This window comes from Sminthopsis crassicaudata, chromosome 3, assembly GCF_048593235.1.
Source record: "Sminthopsis crassicaudata isolate SCR6 chromosome 3, ASM4859323v1, whole genome shotgun sequence".
Taxonomy (NCBI): domain Eukaryota; kingdom Metazoa; phylum Chordata; class Mammalia; order Dasyuromorphia; family Dasyuridae; genus Sminthopsis; species Sminthopsis crassicaudata.
In genome coordinates this window covers 654,337,036-654,361,623 of record NC_133619.1, presented here as the reverse complement: position 1 = coordinate 654,361,623, position 24,588 = coordinate 654,337,036, and the positions used below count along the sequence as shown (strand labels likewise).

The 24,588-nt window shown below is 42.7% G+C and overlaps 1 protein-coding gene across 8 annotated transcripts in view; it reads left to right on the top strand.

The window, feature by feature from the left end:
* Positions 1-211: 211 nt before the first annotated feature.
* Positions 212-24,588, top strand: part of LOC141564700 (uncharacterized) — a 51,542-nt gene continuing 27,165 nt past the window's right edge. The window contains exons 1-5 of one of the 8 annotated variants that reach the window (XM_074307514.1): positions 212-334; positions 1,195-1,280; positions 7,761-7,887; positions 13,766-13,861; positions 15,646-16,464. In XM_074307514.1, coding sequence (XP_074163615.1) covers positions 1,221-1,280; positions 7,761-7,887; positions 13,766-13,861; positions 15,646-16,464 — 1,102 coding nt within the window. In that variant the 5' untranslated portion in view covers positions 212-334; positions 1,195-1,220. Of the gene's footprint in view, positions 335-1,051; positions 1,281-7,760; positions 7,888-13,765; positions 13,862-15,645; positions 23,076-24,588 lie in introns of those variants that run through there. The other 7 variants (XM_074307520.1, XM_074307518.1, XM_074307513.1 and 4 more) reach the window with 7 other exon arrangements.

Sequence of the window (24,588 nt, the reverse complement as noted above, 5' to 3'; positions counted from 1 at the left end):
CGGAGCCCACGTGCAGGATTTGAACTCGGGCCTTCCCGATCTAAGCCCACTTTTCACGCTTGTTCTCCTCCAGTTCCCCGCTCAGTTCCCGGCAGAGAGCCGAGCCCAGGGGGGTGGTTCTAACGAAAGCGACCTTTTCTTGGGTCTGCAGGACGGTGACAGGGGACCCCAGGGGCAGGGCTGCGTCCTGGGGGAGGGAGGAGGAGACGGCTGCCCCCGGGGCCGGGGAAGGCGGCCCGTCTTGTGGCCCACGGAGCCGCTCACCCCCGACGGCAGAGCACTTACCCACGAGGCCGGGAGGCCACGGACGATCTGGCCCCAGTGCTGGGGGAAGGTAAGCAGGCAGGAGCTTGGGGCAAGGGCTGGCGCGGGGAGGGGCAGCGGCCACGGGGAAGGAGACATCAGAAGGGACCTCCCAGAGCCAGCAGGGTTGCTCCACGGTTTACGGGTGGGGTTTCCGGCCCGCTCCCCCTCGCTCTGGTTCGGGGCCCACCTGGCCGGTGCTTTCCTGAAGTGGGGCTCCAGGGACGGCCGCTGCTTCTCCAGCTCTAGTCAGAGCGAGGCTGAGGGAGGGGGCCCTAGGAAGATGGCGTCCGCACAGAACCCATAAAGGGCCAGCCCCCGCCCCCCCATCTTGACTTTGGGGAACAGCGCGTTAAACAGAAAGGAGGCTCCTTCAGAGCAGATTCTGTATATTTGTAACCTCCCCAGACCGATGCAGGAGATACCCAACTCATTGGTATTGTTGGCTCAGACTCCCAGCCTTAGAAACTTCCCCCCCATGTTTGATAAACCTGCCAGTGATAAAAATGCCCAATAAATCAAAGACAGAGCCCTGTGGCCCCAAGCCGGGCCTCAGTCTCCCTCCTGGGCTCTGGTAAGACTAACTCTTGGGGTCCCAGCAATGGACTAATTCTGTGCCTCTTTAACCTCACGATCACCCAGCCCACAACTTGCCTCCCCCCCCCCCCCAAGGGCATGAGGAGCGATGGACTTTGTGGTGGCCGTTGGTCCAGGCCATGCTGTTCATCAAGGACCATTATTTTATCAGTAATATTTAAAAACCCGACAAGGGAACAAAATCCAGAAATACGGCTCCCAGGGCCCCCTGGAGATCCCGCCTGCTCAGCTGGAAGTCGCTCCTGGTCTCCATTGTGAGCACTTTCTCTCCCCCCTTATCTCTGCCTTCTCAAGACTCTGCCTCGCCCAGAGGAAGCAACATGGAGGAGGAGGAGGAGGAGGAAGGCGTGCCCTCCACACTTCTGACAGCCAGGTCACAGGTGAGTTGGAGCTTTTGCTTTCCTGACAACTGTTCTCAAGGCATGGACACATTTCCTTCCCTTTCTTTGCCGAGTCACCTCCAGAAGCCTTGGGGGTCAGTCCCTCGCCCAGACTTAGTCTGTCCCGATGGGTGGTCGTGTCAAGTGCGTGGAGTCATGGAGCGTGCAGGCTGGAAGGCACGTTGGGGATCGCCAAGTTCTCATTTGACAAAGAATAAGAAAAATAATAGCTGACATGTATATAGGACTTTGATGGGTTTTATAGTGCTTGATCCTACAGGGACACCGTCTAAGAAGGAATAAACAAATGCCCCTTCATTAAATGCTTCCTGTGCTAAATGCGGGGTGTGGAAACAGTCAGATGCTCCCCGCTTCCCTGGCCCTCACACTCTCCACACAGCACATATGGGAGGGTTCAGCCCAGAGTGAACTGTCTTTGCCGCTTTCTCCAGCCAGAGAATCTGGACCAAGACCAGGATCTCTGCCCTCTCAGCTCAACGTTCTTTCACTACTGCACGTTGCTCTCAGGAAAGCTCCTCCCTCCTCTTGGACCCTTGATCACCTTCTATCCCTGATGTGATCTCATGATTAAACTTACTCCTCTCAGGACTGAGCAGAGCGCTGTGATGTAAGACAGTTACCAATAAGCTCCTTCAAAGAGTATTTGAAAAAAAGGTTTTATTAATGTGTTTTTCTTTGTACCTTCTACTAACTTCCTGATAATCCCAGTGACCTGATTATTCTGTAAAACCAGACAAGTGTGCAAGGCCTTCCATAGCAGCAGCTGCCATGGGGGAGCACATGTGGCCTGTTGCCTCTCAATTGTGGAAAGGAGTGTGTTCTTTGAGGAATGATTGAGTCTCTTCCTTCCCCTTTTATTTTATATTTAGTAGTTTTACAGTTAAGAACCACTTCCAAACAGCAATGAAAAAGCCAGCAATTCCAGTGCCAGTGCTTCCTATTCATATTAGGCATCTACAGGTGGCCCAGTGGGTAGAGAAGTGTTACATTTTCTTCCAGACTCACTTCTTCCAGACTGACTCCTTCCAGACTGCCCTGCCCACTCAATGTTAGCTCCTTTTATCCTCCCAGAGAATGGGCTTGTGGGTACTTCAGGAGCTTGTGGGAACTCCTTACAGACCAATGAGCTAGCTCCTTTTAAAGGTGTAAGCTCCTTTAAATTTTTGAACTAAAGGTGAACTCTGAACTAGAGAATTGGTAAATACCAACTTAGCACCCAGTAAGGAACCTAACATCTCCCCCTTTCTTTTGATTTAGAATATAGGGTGGTCATGGCCTTGAAACAAGTATACATAAATCCATCAATATAGAAGATATTACACATAATTACATAAACACATAGTATCATAACACATGCTAGAAGTGATGTAACAAATAAGTGATGATCAAATAATCATAAATTGAGAATTTATGCTTGTCCATAAGTCCCAGAAATAGTTCAAAAGGAATCCATTGTCCATTAGTTCATGGGCTAGGAATCCAATAATTCCTGTAAGTTTTAAAGTCCTGCAATAGTCTCATCAACAATTTTTCATCTCAAGGAATCCAATGATCTCTGCTGGTTTTCAAGTCCTTTAACAGTTTCTTTATCAGCCATTCTTTTTCAGTGTCAGATGTTTCTTAGATCTTCTCCTTTGTTTTGAGGTTTTTCTCTTTTTCTGTCACTCTTCAGGTATTTGTTGCCTCCCATCTGTTTCCTTCTCTGTCTGTAAAAATAAAAGCAAACCCTCTCTCCCAAGCAGTTAACCTATCTAATTTCCTTCTATTTATTACTTTCTAAATCTCTTCTCATCATCTGGCAACTACATTGGAGCTGTTTGCACTAGACACAGCCCTGTTGGTATAAAAGGCCTGTATTCTCCCCAAGTGTAATCCATTTCTGCTATCTGGTTGCTATTTGGCTGACTGATCACATCAGAGTCCTGACCTTCTAAAGGCTCTTTGAGTGTAACCTCAGTTGCCATCATCCCCACCTATCTTTTGATTGATATCTTGGATCTTGACTCAGTTTCTCATTTCCCTGGATCAATCTACATTCTGAGGCCCTTGTGGAAACCCTTGTGACATTTTGGTCATGGAGTTTTAGGTCTTCTCTCACCCAGTCTTCTCACTCTATCTCCATATCTACATTGAGCTCTTAGAGGTCCAACTTTTCCACATTGAAAACATCGACGAGTTTCTCTAGAAGTCCCTAGCCAGAAGGACCCTGTCTTTCCATGTTCATCATAGTCTGGGTATAAAAAGTATTAGTTCCCACTGTAGCACAGCGTCTTATGATCTCCTTTAAAGAAGCATCTTTGTCTAGTCCCCATATAATTCTCTTGCAAACTTCATTGGCATTTCCATAGCCAAATGTATGGTCATTATTTCAGTAGCTGCATTCTCTCCAATAGTTCTTTTGACAGAAGTTTGCAGACGTCCCACAAAATCCATAAAAGATTCATTGAGACCTTGCTCTATTTTTGTGAAAGCCTCCCCTCAATCTTTCTGTCCGGGGAGGAAACTCCAAGCTTTTATTGCAGCCTTAGAAATTTGCTTATACACTGTTATGCGATAATTAATATGTGCTGAATTCTCTCCATACTGGGCAAAAGTGAATTTTGTGTTAACTCCTGTTTCCATTTTGTTTCTGATTTGAATCCTACATAATTCATGAAACTCTGAAAGCCAAAACAAGTTTTGTCCAGGTTCTAGACATGTCCTTGTTATGGATTTCCAAACATTCAAGGTTAGGACTTCATAAGACAAATTATCTAGTAACATTTTAGCTTAAGAGGATGTAGCCCCATAAATAGTGCAAACTTTTTTCAGATCCTTAATTTTATTCAAATCAAAAGGAGTATATCTTCTGTTTTTTTGACCTAAAGAGTCAATCTCTTCAATCACAGGATATGCATGTATAAAATCACTGACATCCTGTCCCTCTCTCTTAGCCTTGATCAATGCTTTTTCTAATCTTGTCATAGGCTGCTTAACAGGTGATTCTGTTTGTGTCACTGCCTCTTCCCCTCCTCCTTCTTCCTCCACCCCTGAAGAGTTAATTGAGGGAGGAGATGGGAAATGCTCCTGTTGCTCAGAATTGTACTTAACTCTATTGTTATCTGATTCATCTTTTTCACCTAATTTAGTTGACACCTTCCCCTTTTGCTCCTTCTTTTTCCTTATTTGATAACTTATATAATTTCCTAAGCCACTTGAATTATATTGTATATTTGAAGTATGTCTTTGGAGATTGAGTTAGGTCCATTTTTGTTGTAGTATTGAAAAAATTCCTCTCCTACTAATTTCCATTCCTCTAGATCCAATTCTTTGTCCAGAGAAAAAAAGGACATATGACCTACACAGTTTTTAAAAGTTCAGTGATCTCCTCCAAAATTATAATCAATTCTTGGATTTTCATAACCTTGAGAATGCTCTCTAAACATTTTCCTTGAACAGAAACAGAAGGCTGTTTTCTAAAAATTTGCCCCATTTCACTGGAATTTTACTTTAGCTCTTTAACAAAGTTTCCTTGTTACTCACCCTTATTTCTGGGTCAGAGAGATTTTTCCACTGAGGATCAGAGGCTTTTCCACTGGAATCAGGATCTTGTCTGTCCCTGTTCGGGCACCAAAAAGTTATGTCTTCTTCCAGACTTACTTCTTCCAGACTGACTCCTTCCAGACTGCCCTGCCCACTCAATGTTGGCTCCTTTTATCATCCCAGAGAATAGGCTTTTGGGTACTCCAGGGGCTTCTGGGAACTCCTAACAGACCAATTAGCTAGCTCCTTTTAAAGGTGTAAACTCCTTTAAAGGTTTGAACTAAAGGTGTGAGCTCTGAGCTAGAGAATTGGTAAATACCAACTTAGCACCTAGTAAGGAACCTAACAGAGACGGGGCCCAAGCATCAACAAGAGCTGAGTTGAAGTCTGGTTTCAGATGCTTATTAGCTGTGGGACTCAGGGCAAATCACTCAACACCTCGTCTGTAAAATGGGCATCTACCTTCCTGGGTTGTTGTGAGGATGAAACGAGATGATATTCGTACAACACTTATTTGGGCACAAAGTTGGTGCCTTCGAAATGTATTATTTTTACATAAACCTTTATACTTGTCTACTAGGGTTAACATTTTCTGTGTTTTACTTTGTGCTGGGGGATGGGAATATAAATAAAAAAATGAAACAGCCCTTGCCCCTAAGGAGCTTTCATTGCACTGCATTGAGCCGTGGACATAAGGACAGAGTATGGAAAAGAGTAAATTTAGGGGGAAATGGTGACAGCATTGGGAGAATGGGATTAATGAACATAATAATTCATATTTATTTAGTACATTCAGGTTTGCAATGTATTTTATTATATCTTTTCTTGGTGATGCCTTAAAATGTTTTTAAAAATCTAATTTGTTTACAAAGGAGATACAAATACATAGAAATTAATCTATGCACTAAAAGGCAAAAAAAAAAAAAAAAAAAAAAAGGCTCTTGTTATTCTCAACCTAGACAGGGAAGAGAGGCTCACAAGAGACCTAAGAGCCAAGGGCAGAGTCATTTTGATGGAAACAAGGGATTCCGACAATTGGCACAGTTGTAAATGTAAGCTGATGGGCACGTTTAAGAAGACTTCCCCAAGAGGCTGGGTCAGCACTTTTCATATTTAATAGAGAATTCTTGTCCTGCTGGGGTTGGATTGGCTAAAGCCCTGACCCACTCAGGATAGTGGATTTTTCCTTCAAAGGCCCTGAATCCTCCTTGCAAGTTAATGGGAGGTAAGGCCCTGCCCAGTGATGCAGCTTCTGGTCGACCTCAGGACCAGAGGCAGGAGCTTTCCTCTGGTGTCTCAGGGTGGATGGGTGGGCAGGAAAGGCACGCTGAGATGGATCAGCCGAGGACCCCTGGCATGCCGTGATTCAGGACCCCTTTGGTCCCTGGTAAGATGGGGGGGTCTCTTTTTGTTTTTCTAGGATCTGAAACACCAGGGTGTCCCGAGTCTGACAGGTAACCAATACAGAAGGAAATAGCAAGAGTTCTTCTCTTTAAGCAATGATGCTTCATGGGATGCTGGGCCAAGTCCCCCTTGGCCATGTGGCTTTGGAGGCCCCAAGGTCACAGGCTTTAGGCCTATAAAACGCCTCCACCTTGGTCCATTGACTCAGGAATTAGATGGGCAGATATGGCTCAGAGCTCGTACAATAAGAGGGTTCTGTGTCATTGTGGCTGGAGGTCTCCGTATAATTACTACTGTGAGCCATGATTGGCAGTTTTATCAGTGACCCAAATAGCAGCAGAGGAGATAGACTCCTCAGAGTCCCGGGTGAGAAAGCTGGAGCTGACACGCTGGTGGCCGTCAGGATCGAAAAGGAGGTTCCCAGACTCGGGCCTGAGCCATCTAAGAAGAAGACATTTAAGAGAAATAAACACAAATCTTGCACATGGACACAAGAATCAGCTTCACAAATATCAGAGACCTGGAGAGGTGACTGTTGGTCTGACAAATGTCAGGAGCTCAGCGTGAGTCGGTATGGCAGCCACAAACCCAGGGCCGCCATGAGAACTTCTTGTAATGCTCTGCCTTTGTCAGGGTCTTGTGATGGTTCTGGATTAAAAAGGACATTGATGAGATGGGGAGGTCCAGAGGTGGGCAGCTAGACTGATTGAAGGCCTGGAGCCCCTTAGTCACAGGAGGATCCAGCAAAGGAGCTGGGTGTGTTTAGCCAGGAGGAAAGAACATACAAAGGGGAGGAGCACTGTCTCCAGTACTAATAGACCAACACACAGAGGGTGAAAGGGCAAGGTTAGAATTTCTCCTTGTGGCCCAAATGGGCAAAGCTGGGTCAGGAGGAGTCCCAAGGATTAGCTCTGTCCACCAGTGGAATGGACTGCCTGGAAAGGTGATGAGTTTTTCCTCCTCCTAGGACTTCAAGTAGAGACTGGAGCATCATAGTTATTATTATATAATATCTAAATAGCATATATATATATATATATATATACATATATATATATGCATATATATATATACATATATATATATATATATATATATATATGTGCTTACATTTGCTCCTCACAACAACCCTGTGAGGATGGTGCTGTTATTACCCCACTTTACAGATGAGAAGAGGAAGGCTGGGTGAGGTTGATTGACCTGTCCAGGGTCAGGTACCCAAGTCCAGCCATCTAGCCACTGTCCCACTTGGATGCTTCTGTGATGCTTGTCCCATATGCTGGCAGTGGGGTGGGTTCTGTTCTACTGTTTGGGCCAGATGGCCTCCGAGGTCCTATTTAACTCTCACATTCTGTGGTCCTGAGAAATGTTGAGCAGAGTGAAGCATTTTCCAGCCTACGGCACCAAGCAAACTCATTCCTCCTCCTGCTGCCAGCTTGTGTCTTGTCAGTCAGTCAGGCAGCATTTATTAAGCGCCTCTTGCATGCCAGCCCAGAAGGACCTCTGGCTAAGGAAGGCTGCTTGCTGTTTCAGCAGTCGGTGACCTTCAGAGACGTGGCTGTGGACTTTACTCGAGAAGAATGGAGGCAGCTGGCCCCTGCCCAGAGGGACCTCTACAGGGAAGTGATGTTGGAGAACTACCACAACTTTGCTTCTCTGGGTAAGGTCGCTTTCTCTGACTTGGATTCTACCCCTAGGGCAGGAGCAGCTTTGGGCCCCTTAGCTGGGCTCTGGCTTCTGGTACACGTGGAATGGGAGGAGTCCAGAATGACCTAGGCAAGCTATAGCATGCTCCTGTTCCCTGCTCCCAGCAGGGAAACTCATTTTCCCGGGTTCCGTTTCCTCAGAATCCATCCTAAAGTCCCAGTGCAGATGATGTGAAGGGTCCCTGTAGCTTCTGAGGCAGTAGGTCAGATGAACACATCTCCCTTCTGAGTAAAATCAACATTACCATTCTCCCCTGCTTGCTGCGATACCAACCCAGAGTTCTGAAGACCTTTATACTTCCTGTTGCTGTTCTAGCATTCCTTTTTTTCCCTGAAGAAAAAGGAACTCATTCTTTACTCTGAGTCGTTCACGTCTCTGCCGGGAGGTAACATGTTTAATGATGAAATTGTGGTTCGTGATCATATTAATCGGAGTCCCTTAATCTGTCACAGTTGTTTCTCTTTATCATTCTGGTCTATTATTCTCCCGATTCTGCTAATATTGCTCCAGATCAGTCAGCCCAGTGCCCTTTCATATTTTCTTGCTTGCAGCACAATGGTCCGCCATCACATGCATGGGCCATAACTCAGTGGATAATCATCTTAGTTTTAACAAGAGCTGCTTTCAATATTTTTATGCCTGTGGGTCCTTTTCCTCTTTCTCTGATCTCTTTGGGGCATAGACCTAGTAATCGTGTCACTGGGTATGCAGAGTTTAATCACATTTTACGTGTACTTCCAAATGACTTTCCAGAATGGCTGGACCAATTCATGGATCCATCTGCAGTTCACCAATATAGCTATTTGTCCACAGCCCCTACAGCAAATGTCTTTTTCTGGTTTTGTCAGTTTTGCATATTTTATGGATGTGAAGTAGAACTTCAGAATTGTTGTAACGAATTTCTCTAATTATTAGTGACTTAGAGACTTGCTTCTTTTATCAAGGAGTTTAAGACTTGAATCATTTTCTTCCTTTTCACCCCAGACTGCTCTCATGCATTTAGCGTACATATGGCTGTCCCATCAAACACCCAGCTCGATATTGTCCTAACCTCCCAAGACCTGCCCCATCCCTTCGTTTCAGTCACTGATAGGAAAAGTCATACTTTAAATTTCATTGTTACTCAGAGATGTTTGACTTCCTTGATCCACAGTTCTGAAATTGGGCCCCTTCCACCACCTCAAGTACTTTGTATACATTGTACACTTGTTCCTCCTAATGGAACATAAGCTCTTTAAAGGAAGGGTCTTTTATTTTTGACACTGTGTCCCAGATTCCTAGTACTATGCCTGGCACAAAGCAGGCACTTAATGTTTATTGAGTGAATAAATGCAATTCCTATCTTTGACCATAACCTCCATGCTCTCATCTTTCCCTCTCCTTTGCTTTTTCTGACCATTTCCCACCTTTTCACTCCAACTTTTAATCACTCCACTCCTCTCTGCTTTCCCAATTCATCCTTCTCTTTCCCTTCCTACTCTTGAGTATAATTAGTTCAATTCCATATTTACTTGATACTTGGATCCCTTTCCTTCTTGTATTTTTTCTTCTCATGTTTTGTCAAATCCCTGCCCTGGTTTACCCATTAACCTTCTCTGCTCTTGAATGAAGTCAAACAATTGAGCCTATTGGGTCTATTACAAATTGGGTCCTCACTGCTTCATGGAAGTCCTTTCTTTAAAAAAAAAAAGTATATATTTTTTCCAATTACATGTAAAAAAATTAAACATTCATCTTTTAATATTTTGAAGGCTGAGGTTAGTAATTAAGAAGCTGCTGATGACCTTGCAGAGCGCAGCTTCAGTCAAGTGGGAGGGACAAAAACCAGTTTGTAAGAAGCTCACAAATGAATAGGAGTTGAGTAAGTGGAGACAATTTTTTTTTCTTTCTAAGAGTTTGGTTATTTAAGAGAGAAGAGATATAGAAGTGACGGTGAAGTCAAATGAATTTTCTTTCTTTAGAAATGAGGGACATCTAGGTATGTTTGTAGGGAGGGAAGGAACCAGCTACATACTCCAGGAGGGAGTGATGATGACAGAAGGGAGGCCAGAAGGGAGAAGCCCACCTTTTCTTAGCCCTCATCCTTCTTGACTTCTCTTCTGCTTCTGACACTTTTGCTGGCCCTTTCTATGACTTTTGGGACACAGTGTTTTCCTGCTTCCCTTTCCACTTGTCTGATCCTTCACTAAATTATCTTCTTTTTCTTTCCTCTCATGAGTATCCCCGAGATTCTGTCCTAGAATCTCTAATTTTCTCTGACTGTACTTTCTCCCTTAGTGTTCACATGAGCTCCAATGGATTTAGTTACCATCTTTGTACTTATGACTCCCAGCTCCAGACGCTTATTGCCGCTGCCTCTTGAATGAAGGTTTTGTAGACTTCTCAGAAACAATCCAGAAGTCCTGAGTGGAAATCCTCCCTTTCCCACTTCTCCTGTTCTTGAACCTCTCGTATCTATTCAGTGCCCATCTGCTGGCTCACCACCTCAGCATCCTCCTTTAGTTTCCCCTTTCTCATCTTCCACATGGTTTCCCCAGTTCTGATTCTAGCCCTATAGCCCCCAGCAAAGCCCCAACCTTTGTTCAAACAATTATCCCCTAGATCAGGCTTTTTTATGTGAGGGTCCCCAATCAGATTTTACTTTATGCATTTAAAAACAAGTTTCAGAGAAGTATTTCCTAGGGGTTTCCTAGGGATTTAATGGCACTGCCCTATGCTTGATATGCGCCGTTTTGAATCTTTAGCTTCATTCTACCCATGAGGTGGGCAGAAATTTCTGTCATTGGGCCTTTGATATCATGGTTGGTCCCTGTGTTGATCAGAGTTTGTTAGGATTTTTATAAGGTGCTAGGTCACTGGAATGAATAGAGAAAATTGATTTGATCCTACAAGGAGATGTTATGGGCCAGAACTTGAAACAAGGTACTGAGTGGAATTGAGGAGACAATGATTAAGTGTAATTTAGCATTGATTTAATCCTATAACAAATAATGGTTTCCTAGTGATGAAATGATTGATATATACTCAGTGTGCACCATATAAGAGAGAAATTCTCAGGGCCAAAGACACAGAAGCCCACAGTCCTACTCTCGGAGGCAGAGTCTGATTCATTCCCACGTCTACCTTCGTGCTGGTAGTTGTGGTAGACACCTTTTCAGGATTCACTTTTGCAGTGCCAACAGCAACAGAGACAGCCTGAGTGGTCACTGAATTCCTTATACAAGCATTTGCAGTTATGGGTGTGCCACAAGCAATAAAAACAGACAATGGACCTGAATATCCTTTTTTTTTTTTTTTTAATTTTTTTTCTCTTTTTTTTATTTAGAATTTTTTTTCACAGTATATATGCATGAGTAATTTTTTTAATAATATTATCCCTTGTATTCATTTTTCCAAATTATCCCCCCCTCCCTCCACTCCCTCCCCCGATGACAGGCAATCCCATACATTTTACATGTGTTACAATAAAACCTAGATACAATATATGTGTGTAAATACCATTTTCTTGTTGCACATTAAGTATTAGATTCCGAAGGTATAAGTAACCTGGGTGGATAGACAGTAGTGCTAACAATTTACATTCACTTCTCAGTGTTCCTTCTCTGGGTGTAGTTATTTCTGTCCATCATTGATCAACTGGAAGTGAGTTGGATCTTCTTTATGTTGAAGATATCCATTTCCATCAGAATATATCTTCATACAGCATTGAAGTGTACAGCGATCTTCTGGTTCTATTCATTTCACTCAGCATCAGTTGATTGGACCTGAATATTCTTAACATTTTGCACATTTTTGTGCACAGTATAAGATTTTACACACCACTGGCATACCTTTTAATCCTCAACATCAGGCAATAGTATAGAGAAGAAAAAGAGACATTAAGATACTCCTCCAAAAACAAAAGAAAGGGGGAGCCATGGGTAACCCTAGGGAACTTTTAAATTTAGTTCTCTATACCATTAATTTTTAAATTTTTGGCAAAGATGCACTGGCTCCGGCAGTGTCCAGTGTGAGCAGCTCCACTGTCCTTAGATAATTGCCTGGTGATGTGGAGAGGCCCAGAAAGTGGTGAATGGAAGGGACCAGATAGGTTAACTGCTTGGGGAAGAGGGTTTGCTTGTATCTCCACAGATGAGAAGGAATCAGATGGGAGCCAACAAGTTGTATTCGCCTTGTCCATCAGAGAGAGACAGAAAAAGAGACATTAAGATACTCCTCCAAAAACAAAAGAAAGGGGGAGCCATGGGTAACCCTAGGGAACTTTTAAATTTAGTTCTCTATACCATTAATTTTTAAATTTTTGGCAAAGATGCACTGGCTCCGGCAGTGTCCAGTGCGAGCAGCTCCACTGTCCTTAGATAATTGCCTAGTGATGTGGAGAGGGCCAGAAAGTGGAGAATGGAAAGGACCAGATAGGTTAACTGCTTGGGGAAGAGGGTTTGCTTGTATCTCCACAGATGAGAAGGAATCAGATGGGAGCCAACAAGTTGTATTCGCCTTGTCCATCAGAGAGAGACAGAAAAAGAGAAAAACCTCAACAAAGGAGAAAATCTAAGAAACATCTGACACTGAAAGAGCATGGCTGATAAGGAGACTGTTAAAGTACTTTAAAACCAGTAGGAATCATTGGATTCCCTAATACAAGATGAGACTATTGTAGGACTTTCAAACTTTCAGGAATTATTGGATTCCTGGCACATGAGCTAATGGACAATGGATTCCTTTTGGACTATTTCTAGGAGTTATGGACATATATAAATTCTCAATTTTTGATTATTTGATCATGTTATTTGTTACATCACTTCTGTTATGTTACATGTGTTTATGTAATTTATGTAATTATGTGTAAGACTTCCCATATTGATGGATTTATGTATTCCTGTTTCAAGTGAGCCCTTTCAGAAACCCATTAATCTGATTTGATTTCTTTCATCTCCTTGAGAAATCAGGGAGGTCATGACCAAAAAAAAAGAGGGAGATGTTAGCATTTTTACAAGGTGCTAAGTCACTGGAATGGATAGAATTATCTAATTTAGCACGGTACAGTATGATGGATCTGACCCTACAAGGAGATGTTATGGGCCAGAACTTGAAACAAGGTACTGAGTGGAATTGAGGAGACAATGATCAAGTCTAACTTAGCATTGATTTAATCCTACAATAAATAATGGTTTCCTAGTGATGAAATGATTGGTGTAATACTCAGTGTGCACTATATAAGCAAGAAACTCTCAGAGCCAAAGACACAGAAGCCCACAATCCTACTCTCGGAGGCAGAGTCTGATTCATTCCCATGTCTACCTTCGTGTTGGCTGGAAGCTTTGGATTCAGAGGGAGCTAGAGACCGGAGCTGGCTGGAGACATTCTGACAGGAAAAGATTTAAGACTTTGAACGACACAGTATAGGATTTGGACTTTAACTCCTGGCTGCCTTTTGGGATTATTGAACTGAAATTAAAGCCAAGGCTGCCTCCCCAGAAGCTCCACAAGGAATCCTCCTCCCAGAGAACAATCAAAATGTAGAGACAACAGAACATTACAAGAGTTCTTTTTTTTTTTTTTTTTTTTTTTGCTGAGGCAATTGGGGTTAAGTGACTTGCCCAGGGTTACACAGGAAGCATTAAGTTTCTGAGACCAAATTTGAACTCACATCCTCCTGACTTCAGGGCTGGTTCTTGGTCAGAGTTTTTAAATTTTCCAGAATTAGAACTGGGAATGTTTGACCCCAAAAGGGTACATGGCAAGATGCCCTGCAAAGACCTTCCTACTTTGAAAATCTGTGACTATCTGAGCTTGTTCTTCTGCTGCCAATCCTTTCTCATTCCTTGCAGGGCTTCCTGTTTTTAAACCAGATGTGATATTCCAGTTGGAGCGAGGGGAAGGACCATGGACACCAGAGGCTGAGGTCTCCCAAGTCATTTGTCCCGGTGAGTGAGTGAGAGAGAACCATGTGTATGAGGCTCATTGCTGACTCAAAGCTGAGCTTGCCGGATGTCAATATGAAATAAAAAAAACATCTCAAAGGCTTTCACTTTAGTGAAAAAAAGGATAAGGTCTCCCAGCACAAAAAGCTTCCAGCATCTTCAAGTTTTTCTTTCAATAATTCCAATCCTTTCCCCCAGAAGTTATTTTACTGTCTTAATTCCTTGAGAGAAATGACTACTTTTATTTTTTTAGTCTTGCATTTCTGCTACCTAATACAATTATTTGATCAGTGTTTATTGATTGGCTATTGTTGGAAAGAAGAACTTTACACATATATAACCATGAAATAACAATGCCTGGCTAAGCAAGGTACTTACTCTTGTATTCCCTGTTGCCTGGGGAGGCTGGGGCAATGGAACCCCTGAATTCTGGATTTCTGGTATCTACCCTAAGTCCAGACTTAACTTTTCCAGTCACTGGGAGCAGGGGACTTCCAAGGCTGCTTAATTAAGAGGGAAGTACCAGCCTAGTTTGAAAACAGAGAATTCACAGAGGTGGTTAAAGTCAACAAGTATCATGATTGGGCCTGTGAGTGTCTGCTGTACTTCCAAGAGCACATATGTGTACATGTTCATGTAGGTTTATATTCACATGTGTGTGTGTGTGTGTAAAACAAACTGCCCCATAATATCGTTAGTGTAGGGAACTTCCACTGAGGAAACTCCTACTAATGCAGATTCATTTGTTCCTTGATTTGCAATTTCACTGATTAAGAGTTGCCTGGAGACCTGAGAGGGCAGATAACATTGCTTGAGTAACTTGGCCAGTATGTGTCTCAGAAGGGGGACTTGAACCTCCTTCCTTCCCGATATTCCAAGATCAGCTCTAGTCACTAGTCCACACCATCTGTCATGTATAGAATAATGGGGGGGGGGGGAAGCACTAATAGCTCCTTCAAGTAGGAAATAGTTGAGCAGGATTCTAAAGAGAAGAGGTGAGAAGGGAAGGTATTCCAGGTGTGAGGGACAGATTATGGAAAGAACAATTATTGCAGATTCATTGTCGTGTCTGAGGAGCATAAGGAAGACAATTGGACTGGAATCCATAAAGAGAAGTATATATATGGTAAGGCTGGCAAAGTATGTTGAAGCCAAGTTGTGAAGGGTTTTAAACATAGAGACGATGATATGTGATCCTAGAAGTAGTGGGAAGCCATTGGAGTTTATTGAGCAATGGCATGGCCAGACCTTGTCTTTTGGGCTGTCATTTTGGCATCTAAGATACAGAAGTGTTAGGGAGACATATTAGATCTCCTATTAGGAGGTTACTAAAAAAATTCAGGGGAGACATGAGACCTGAACTAAGATAGTACATGTGTGAGTGGAGAGAAGGGGATACAAGCTAGAGATGATGTGGAGGTACTTTGGCAACAAATCAGATATGTGGAGAATGAGATGGTGAACTTGGGTGCCCTCAACAGTGATGGAAATGGGTTTAGGAGAGAAGAAAAGGAGTTCTGAGTAGCCTTCAACACATCTAGTTCAACATTCTCAAAAGGCATTTGGTAACTCAGGCCTGGAGTACAAGAGAGACTAGGGTCTCCTCATCCATCTTGGGTTTCATTTTCACCTTAAAGACATTTATTCCACTCCTTTATTTTTTTTCCATTCTTTTCCAGTTAATTGTTATTCTTCTTCCTAGAGGAAAGAGAATCAAGAACTTGATAGAAAGCACTTTCCTGTCCTTTTAGGACACAGATATAAATGCTTTTTTCCCTCCCTTTCAGAGTCTCTTGTTCAAAGAAGAAGATGTGAAACCATGAACTCATCTTCAAAGCAAGGTATCTCTGTGGGAAGATCGTGCAAAGAAAAATTAACAAAGACCGGTCCCTGGGATTCCAAGTTGGGAGAACCTTGGGAATTTGATGTCAGGTTGGACATGCAGAAGAACAGCAATGGGGACAAAGAGGCCAGGGAAATAACAGCCATTCACAGGAAAACTTCTAATAAATTAGGTACTCAGGAATGTTATACATTTATGAGAAGGTTTAGCCCAGAGTCAATCCCTGTACTGCAGCAGAAAGTTCCTGCAGGAAAACTTTTCCATAAATATGATACACTTGAAAAGAGCTTCAGACAGCTTTCTGATCTAAATAAACAAAATAGAGTCCCCTTAGGGAAGAAACTTTGTAAATATAACACATGCAGGAAACCCTTCAGTTACCACTCTGATCTCATTCAATATCATAAAATTCATACAGGAGAGAAACCCTTTGAGTGTAGTGAATGTGGGAAAGCCTTCAGCCAAAAGGGACACCTTATTGATCATCAGAGAATTCACACTGGAGAGAAACCCTTTGTGTGTACTGAATGTGGGAAAGCTTTTAGTCTTAGGGTATGCCTAACTCTCCATCAAAGAACCCACACTGGGGAGAAACCCTATAAATGTAATGAATGTGGGAAAGCTTTCAGCCAGAGGGGACACCGAACTGAACACCAGAGAATTCATACTGGAGAGAAACCCTACATCTGTGCTCAATGTGGAAAAGCCTTTACCAACAACTCTATCCTACGGAATCATCAGCGGATTCATACTGGAGAGAAACCTTATAAATGTGATGAATGTGGGAAAACCTTCAACCAGAGGAGACCCCTTACTGAGCATCAGAGAATTCATACTGGAGAAAAGCCTTTTGAGTGCACTGAATGTGGGAAAGCTTTTAGCCGTAAGGTATACCTTACTTTACATCAAAGAATTCATACTGGAGAGAAACCCTATAAATGTAATGAGTGTGGAAAAACTTTCAGCCAGAGGGGAGCCCTTAAACAGCATCAGAGAATTCATACTGGAGAGAAACCCTTTGAATGTACTGAATGTGGGAAAGTTTTTAGTCATAGGGTATGCCTTACTATGCACCAGAGAGTTCACACCGGAGAGAAACCTTTTGAATGTAATGAATGTGGAAAAGCCTTCAGCCAGCATTCCAACCTTACTCTACACGAGAGAATTCACACTGGTGAGAAACCATTTGAATGTAACGAGTGTGGGAAAACTTTCAGCCAGTTTTGCCATCTAATTGAGCATCAAAGAATTCATACTGGAGAGAAACCCTTTGAATGTAATGTGTGTGGCAAAGCCTTCAATCACAAATGGCAGCTTACTGAACACCAGAGGATTCATACTGGAGAGAAACCTTTTGAATGTAATGAATGTGGGAAACACTTCAGCCATAGGACATCTTTTATTAATCATCAGAGAATTCATACTGGAGAGAAACCCTATGAATGTAATGAATGTGGAAAAGCCTTCAGCAACAAATCAAGTCTTTGGAATCATAACAGAATTCATACTGGAGAGAAACCATTTGAGTGTAATGAATGTGGGAAAGCCTTTAGTCAGAGAGGACACCTTACTGCACATCAGAAAATTCATACTGGGGAGAAACCCTTTCATTGTAATGAGTGTGGCAAGCACTTTAGCCACAAGACTTCCTTTATTCACCATCAGAGAATTCATACAGGAGAGAAACCCTACAAATGCAATGAATGTGGGAAAGCCTTCATCAGCAACTCAAACCTCCGTGGACACCAGAGAATTCATACTGGAGAAAAACCCTTTGAGTGTAACGAATGCGGGAAGGCATTTCGTCAGAGCTGTCACCTTACGGAACATAAGAGAGTTCATACTGGGAAGAAACCCTTTACTTGCAACGAATGTGGGAAAGCCTTTAGCACCAGCTCGACTCTGAGGAAGCATCTCTGTAAGCATCTTTGTAAACTTTAAAACACTATGAATATACATAATGGCAATGTTGTAATTATCAAATAAGCCATAGTGAACAAAACCCTTAAGATGGTGATTAGAAAAAGGATAAATGACAGCAGATGCTTCATATTGAAAAGTCAGGGTATTTTGATATATGGAGAGAAAGACCTCCATACCCTTTATTCTTTCTTGTTACCTGGCATCAGGCGATAGTAGATGTTAGTTAATACAGCAAGTATGTTGGGGCCAAAAGTCTGGTAGTAAATCCCCTAAAATGTTATTTCATGAAGTAACTCAACTTAAGGAATTTATTAAGGAATTATTAATATAAGGTCATTAATATTAAAGAATAAAAGTGGGAAGAGAAATTACCTAAAATAACAACTTTTTTTTTTCCTGAGACTGGAGCATAATTAATATGAAGTTAGCTTTAATTAAGATCCTCCATGATGTAATGAATTGATAATGAATTGGCCCTGGGTTGAATTATGCCAAATTTATCACATTTTCCTGCTTGGAGGTCTGGGAACGTATCATTGAATGTTGGAAGGGACTTTAAAAGTACTTTAATCTTACTGATAACTTGTGGGCAAGAAGAACAGAATGGGGGTGAGGTGCATGGTTTTTTGTTTTATTTTTTAAATTTATTTTTCTTTTTTTTTCCTTTTATTTTATCTTTTTTTATTTTTGTTTTTTTAGAGGTGCATGATTTTTAAAGTTTAAATTTCTGTTTGATGCTTCAGGGTGACCTGAGGAATTTTTTTTTCTTACTGAGGCTTTTGGGGTTAAGTAACTTGCCTGGGGTCACACAGCTAGGAAGTGTTAAGTGTCTGAAATGGGATTTGAACTCAGGTCCTCCTGACTTGAGGGCTGGTGCTCTCTCCACTGCCTCACCTAGCTGCCCCCTGACCTGAGGAATTTTAAGAGAACTCATTCGGAAGAAGAGGTCTAGACTCCTTGGGTGTAACTCACCCTAAGTGTAAACTAGATTTGGGGACCTGGGAGGCGGTGGGAAGCTGATGATATGCAGGTGACCGCCTGGCTGGGAACATGCATAACAAGCAATAAAAGGGCTACCAGATTGAGAGCTTTCTGGATCCAGAGAAAGCTTGATTTATCTGACCCTAGGAGACCTGACAGGACCAGCTTTTCTGTGGTGCCATAAGGTTTGTAGAACTTCGGACTTCTGGACTCCACACCTAGGACCTTGGTTCGCTTTGCTCCACAGTGGACTCAGATCCCCAGGGCTGGGGCAAAGCATCTGTTAAGCCTGGATATCATTTCTCCTGTCACAGGACTCCATTCCTTAGAATGAAAAGGGTCTCAGGGAACCCCCTGGTGCAGCCCCTCCTACTCCAGGAAGGCACTGAGCGGCCACACTGTGGTCAGCCACAGTCCACATCTGAAGTGGGTGGAAAACCAGGTAGAGATGGGTCAGTGGTTTCTTTCTCTCTCCCTCCTCCTCCCTCCAAAGTGCCAAGCCAGATCCATAGTGAATGAATTCGCCTACTCACTGCTGTGTTAAAACAAAATCTTTATTGATTAGGAAAGGGACGCCGCAGGGTCAGCAGGCAATAGGCTTCCAGGGAGAAAAGCCTAATTGTAAAGAATAGAATTTTGGAGCTTCATTTTATACACAAACAGGATCATAAAACAGAATTTGTATTTACAAAGGACTTTTCTGCTTCCCTAGAATATGTAGAAGGTTTTGTATCAAAGGGGTTCCTCAGGAGGCTGTAAATCCTTTGAAGTTTGTATAAGAAAGAGATTTTCCTAGAGGATGTAAGATTTTGTTAATTATTTGCATACTGGGCTCTCTACTTTGTCTTCTTCATCTTCCCCCTCAGACACAATATACACAAATTCTTTTGGGAAAAGAGTCGCCAATTGTTAACCCCTAATGGACTACTCTAACCTGGTAGCTTCTTTTTGAGCTACTCTTAATGCCTGTCTGTTGACAGCACAGCTAGGCCACAGTTACCCATCTTTGGGCACCAACCCAGATCCCATAGAGACAGACCACCAGGAGGTGGGTGTGAAGTAAAAGAGAACTTTCTTCTTAAATAGCTGAGGATTTGGGGAAAAGGGGAGGTCCTCTAGGAACGTGGAATAATGGAATTGTCCTGAGAAGAAGGAGGGAGGCTTGCTAGGCTTTGAGAGCACTGAGTGAGGCGTGGTACCTGTAGTCAGACACCACCTTTTGGGGCTGTGCCCCACCTCCACATAGGACTCACCTGTACCTTGAATCCTCACGTCCCTCAGGTCCTCCCACATGCCTTGAACTGCATTCCTTGCTTCTAGAGGCTTTTAACCATTACATTTCCCCCTCTTTTATTAATAAGACAGAATGTTCTCATGTTGACAAATGAGAAACTCTTCCCTCTTCCATAAGCACCTCTAAGAATTTTTTTTTTTAAGAATACGTACAAAGCATCCTAGCAAAGTAGGCAAAAGCAAAAGAAGCAACAATACAAAAATGGCTACATAGAGCCCATGGGATACAATAGAAGGGGATAAGAAAGGAAGTATGTTGGATCCAATCACTAAGCTGGTCCAGCAAGGGTGGTCATCTCTCTTATATAGCGCTGTTTCAGGTGTTTCTTGGGTTATATCCTCTTCTTCAGCCCCTCTTTTAATAGGGAAATTCTCCTTGTTCTTCTTTCTGGAATCCAGCGGCCTTCCCCATCAGGATTTGTAAGACATAAATATCCTGATCCTCTCCAAAGTACTAAGAATGGACCTTGCCAGTGTCCTTCGTTATCCTTCCATAGGACCTTTTGAATATTCTCTAGCATTTGAAGGCTGTTTTTATGGAGCTTAGTTTTCTGTCTTGCCTATAAGATTGTGCCAAATGTATCATTCCTGGAGAGAGGCTGATATCCCTATCCAGGCACAAAAAATTATAAGTATATAAGGTCTTATCCACATCCATCTGTGTGGGCCATCGGGGGTTCTGTCTACTTCCTCCCCCTTTCTGTTTAACAAGGCTGGCCTTCAGAGTATGATGGGCCTGTTCCACCTCGGCCTTACCCTGTGGAATATAGGGAATCCCTGTAACATGTTTAATGGCAAATGTGGCAAAGAAGATGGCCATCTGTTTAGAGGTATAAGCTGGGCCATTGTTGGTCTTTATGGTATTAGGAACTCTGTGAGAGGAGAAGCAACTATATAAATGTTTAATGACTGAAGGAGTGTTCTCACAGGAGGCCACTGTGGCCCAAAGGAATCTAGAATAAGTGTCAATACAGATGTGGATGGCCACACAGTCCACATGTGTCACATCCATTTGCCACAAATCATTGGGGAATAAACTCCTGGGATTAACTCCTTTACTAGATGGAGGAGGGAGAAACTGAATACACAGCTTCCCTGTCTGTGGGCTTGTTCCCAAGTGAGGCCATAAAGGCAATGTAGAGGATTAGTGGGTAGGTGGAGGAAATCATGGGCACTTCCAGAAGGTGTGGTGACCGTGAGAAGGGAGCATTGTAAAGCATGGTCCACCGCCTCATTGCCAGCACATATGTCTATTGCACAGCATTGGTGAGAGTATACATGCAGGATGTAAATGGGATGTTTCCTAGTCTGTAAAACCAGCTGCAATTCAGCAACAAGTTCAGCAATTGAAGGATTCTTAGGCTGTAGGACAGCATCCTCAATGCCTCTGTGCACTTGGACAGCATATAAGCTGTCTGATAGGATGTTAATGGGCTCTGAGTATCTCTTCATCCTTTCAAGATGTCATATAAAGGCTGCATCAAAGAAATAGGAATAGGGACATGAGCCCTTAATCATTGAATTTGTCCAATTAGTTTCTGAAATAGGTTCAGAGTATTCACCTTGTCTAATTATAAGTTAGGTATCTGATTAGTAACTGCAGAAGTCCCCATGTGGAGTACCAGGTAAATGATGGGATAGTTATTTTGGATCTTTTCTGGGGCTACCACCAGTCCATGTGGAGCAAGAACACTCATGGTCTCCTTAAGCAGGGCAGAGAGATCTTTCCCACTGCTCGTTGATAACAGTATATCATCCATATAAGGCAATATCATGGCATGAAGCCACGCCTTCCAAATTGGCTCTAGCACTTGTGCTATGTACACCTGAATAAGATGGGACTACAACACATCCCTTGGGAGAGAACTTTCCATTGGTAGCGCAGATCAGGTCCTGCATTGTTTATAGAGGGAATGGTAAAAACAAATCTCTTCTTCTCCTCTGGGGCCAGAGGGGTGGAGAAGAAACTATCTTGTTTATCTATTTCTGTAACTGGGCAGCCAGTGGGTACTAGATTAGGAGATGGCTTGCCAGGCTGTAAGGCTCCCTAAGATTCAATAGTAGCATTAATGGCCCTAAGATCCACTGGCATTCTGACTTTTCCAGATTTTCTCTTTTTAATAAATACAAGGCTGGACATTGGTTCTATATGTCCAGCCTTCAACTGTTGCTACACAATTTCATGTAAGACTTGGGCTTTATAAACTGAGAAAGGCCATTGAGGTTCCCAAACCAGGGTGTCTGAGAAGGACTAAACATTTTAGCATTTCCAGAGTCCAGCTCCGATGGGAAGGACAGTTGAATAGTGTGGGATCCGTGATCCCCCTGTTGGTAAGGGGGCGGCTCTGGAGGTGAGTCAGGAGGGTCCTGCTGAGGGCTGCCAGTTTTTTTTGCTACCACACAAGCCTGAAAACTTCCCAATTCTATAGGTCAAGTTGATCAGATGTCTCTGAAAGTTCCAACAAATCGCTTCCCTTTAATAAGTGGGCTGTTTGTCAATATACAGGAATTCATTTGCACCCAGCATCCTGAGTGAAAACGATCCTCAGAGCTTCCTAGCTCCCAACAGTTCTGGCCACAATTCCCGGGAATTTTAGAACTGCCACCGGATATAGAAGGGAGATGTTTCCAGCTTACCTACTTAAAAATTTACCTTGAGGGCCACTGTAAAGGGCTAGAACTGAGCAAATGCATTTGGATAATGGAGCTCGTGAGATTAATTGCCAATTGGACATTTCCCTATTAACTTGCTTGAAGGTTGACCCTCCCCAGCTGTTCTGTACTGACTTGATTGGTGGGACAAAGAGGGGGAAGTGACGTGTGGGAGGAGTAGGAAGAGGAAATTGAGACGCTGACGCTTAGTCAGTCTCTCCTGGTGTTTGAGGGAGGAAGGTGTGGGTGAGATTGCTGGACCTAACCCCCTGACCTTGACCGTAAAAGATCAAGAATAAAGACGTTTAGTGATCCTGACTCTGGCTGATTTCTGGGAAGACAGAGTTCCAGCAGGTCACCAAATGAAGAGGGTGGGAAATTAGGAAGAGATGGGTCAGTGGTTTCTTTCTACCTGTCTGATAATAAGACATCATACCAAAATGTGTGGGATACAGCCAAAGCAGTAATAAGGGGAAGTTTTATATCTCTACAAGCCTACTTTCATAGAATATAGAAAGAGAGGGCCAACGAATTGGACTTACAACTAAAATTACTAGAAAAGGAACAAATTAAAAACCCCCAGACAAACACAAAACTTGAAATTCAAAAAATAAAAGGTGAGATTAATAAAATTGAAAGTAAAAAAAAAAAAAACTATTGAATTAATTAATAAAACTAAGAGTTGGTTCTATGAAAAAACCAACAAAATAGACAAACCCTTAGTAAACCTGATTAAAAAAAGGAAAGAGAAAAAGCAAATTGTTAGTCTTGAAAATGAAAAGGGTGAACTCACCACTAATGAAGAGGAAATTAGAACAATAGTTAGGAGCTACTTTGCTCAACTTTATGCCGATAAATTCGATAACTGAAATGAAATGGAAGAATACCTTCAAAAATATAGCTTGCCCAGATTAACAGAGGAAGAAGTAAGTAGTGTAAATAGTCCCATCTCAGAAAAAGAAATAGACCAAGCTATTAACCAACTTCCTAAGAAAAAGTCCCCAGGACCAGATGGATTTACAGGTGAATTCTACCAAACATTTAAAGAACAACTAACTCCAATGCTATGTAAACTATTTGGAAAAATAGGGATTGAAGGAGTCCTACCAAACTCCTTCTATGACACAGACATGGTGCTGATACCTAAACCAGGTAGATTGAAAACTGAGAAAGAAAACTATAGACCACTTTCCTTAATATTGATGCTAAAATCTTAAATAAGATATTAGCAAAAAGACTTCAGAAAATCATCTCCAGGATAATACACCATGACCAAGTGGGATTTATACCAGGAATGCAGGGCTGGTTTAATATTAGGAAAACTATTAGTATAATTTCCATATTAATAATCAAATTAATAAAAACCATATGATCATCTCAATAGATGCAGAAAAAGCATTTGATAAAATCCAACATCCATTCCTACTAAAAACGCTTGAGAGTATAGGAATGGACTAGAATAATCAGGGGCATATATTTAAAATCTTTCTGCCTGTCTGTCTGTCTCTCTCCCTCCTCCTCCCTCCAAAGTGCCAAGGCCGGATCCATAGTGAATGAATTCGCCTGCTCAATGCTGTGTTAAAACAAAATCTTTATTGATTAGGAAAGGGACGCTGCAGGAGGGGGCAAAAGGCTTCCACGGAGAAAAGCCTATTTGCAAAGAATAGAATTTTGGAGCTTTGCTTTATGCACAAACAGGATCATAAAACAGTTTGCATTTACAAAAGCCTTTTCTGCTTCCTTCCAATATAGAGAAGCAGACTGACCCAGGGGTCAGAACTACATTTCCCAGCAGTCTCTGAGGGAGCTTCTTCCCTCCAGGACCAAAGCCTAGAAACTGAGGCGGGAATCGATTTGTGAGGGGGAGGGGGGAGAATGGGGGGTCGGGGAGGCGGCCCGGAAGAACCCAGGTGTGTCTGTCCTTTTCGGGGCTATCTGCGCACTGCCGCAGCGCTGGCTCCCGCAGTGCTTTGGGGCGGAGGCGGACTGCGTCTCCCGTTCTGAGCATGCGCAGGAAGGAAGGCAGGCTGGGAGAAAA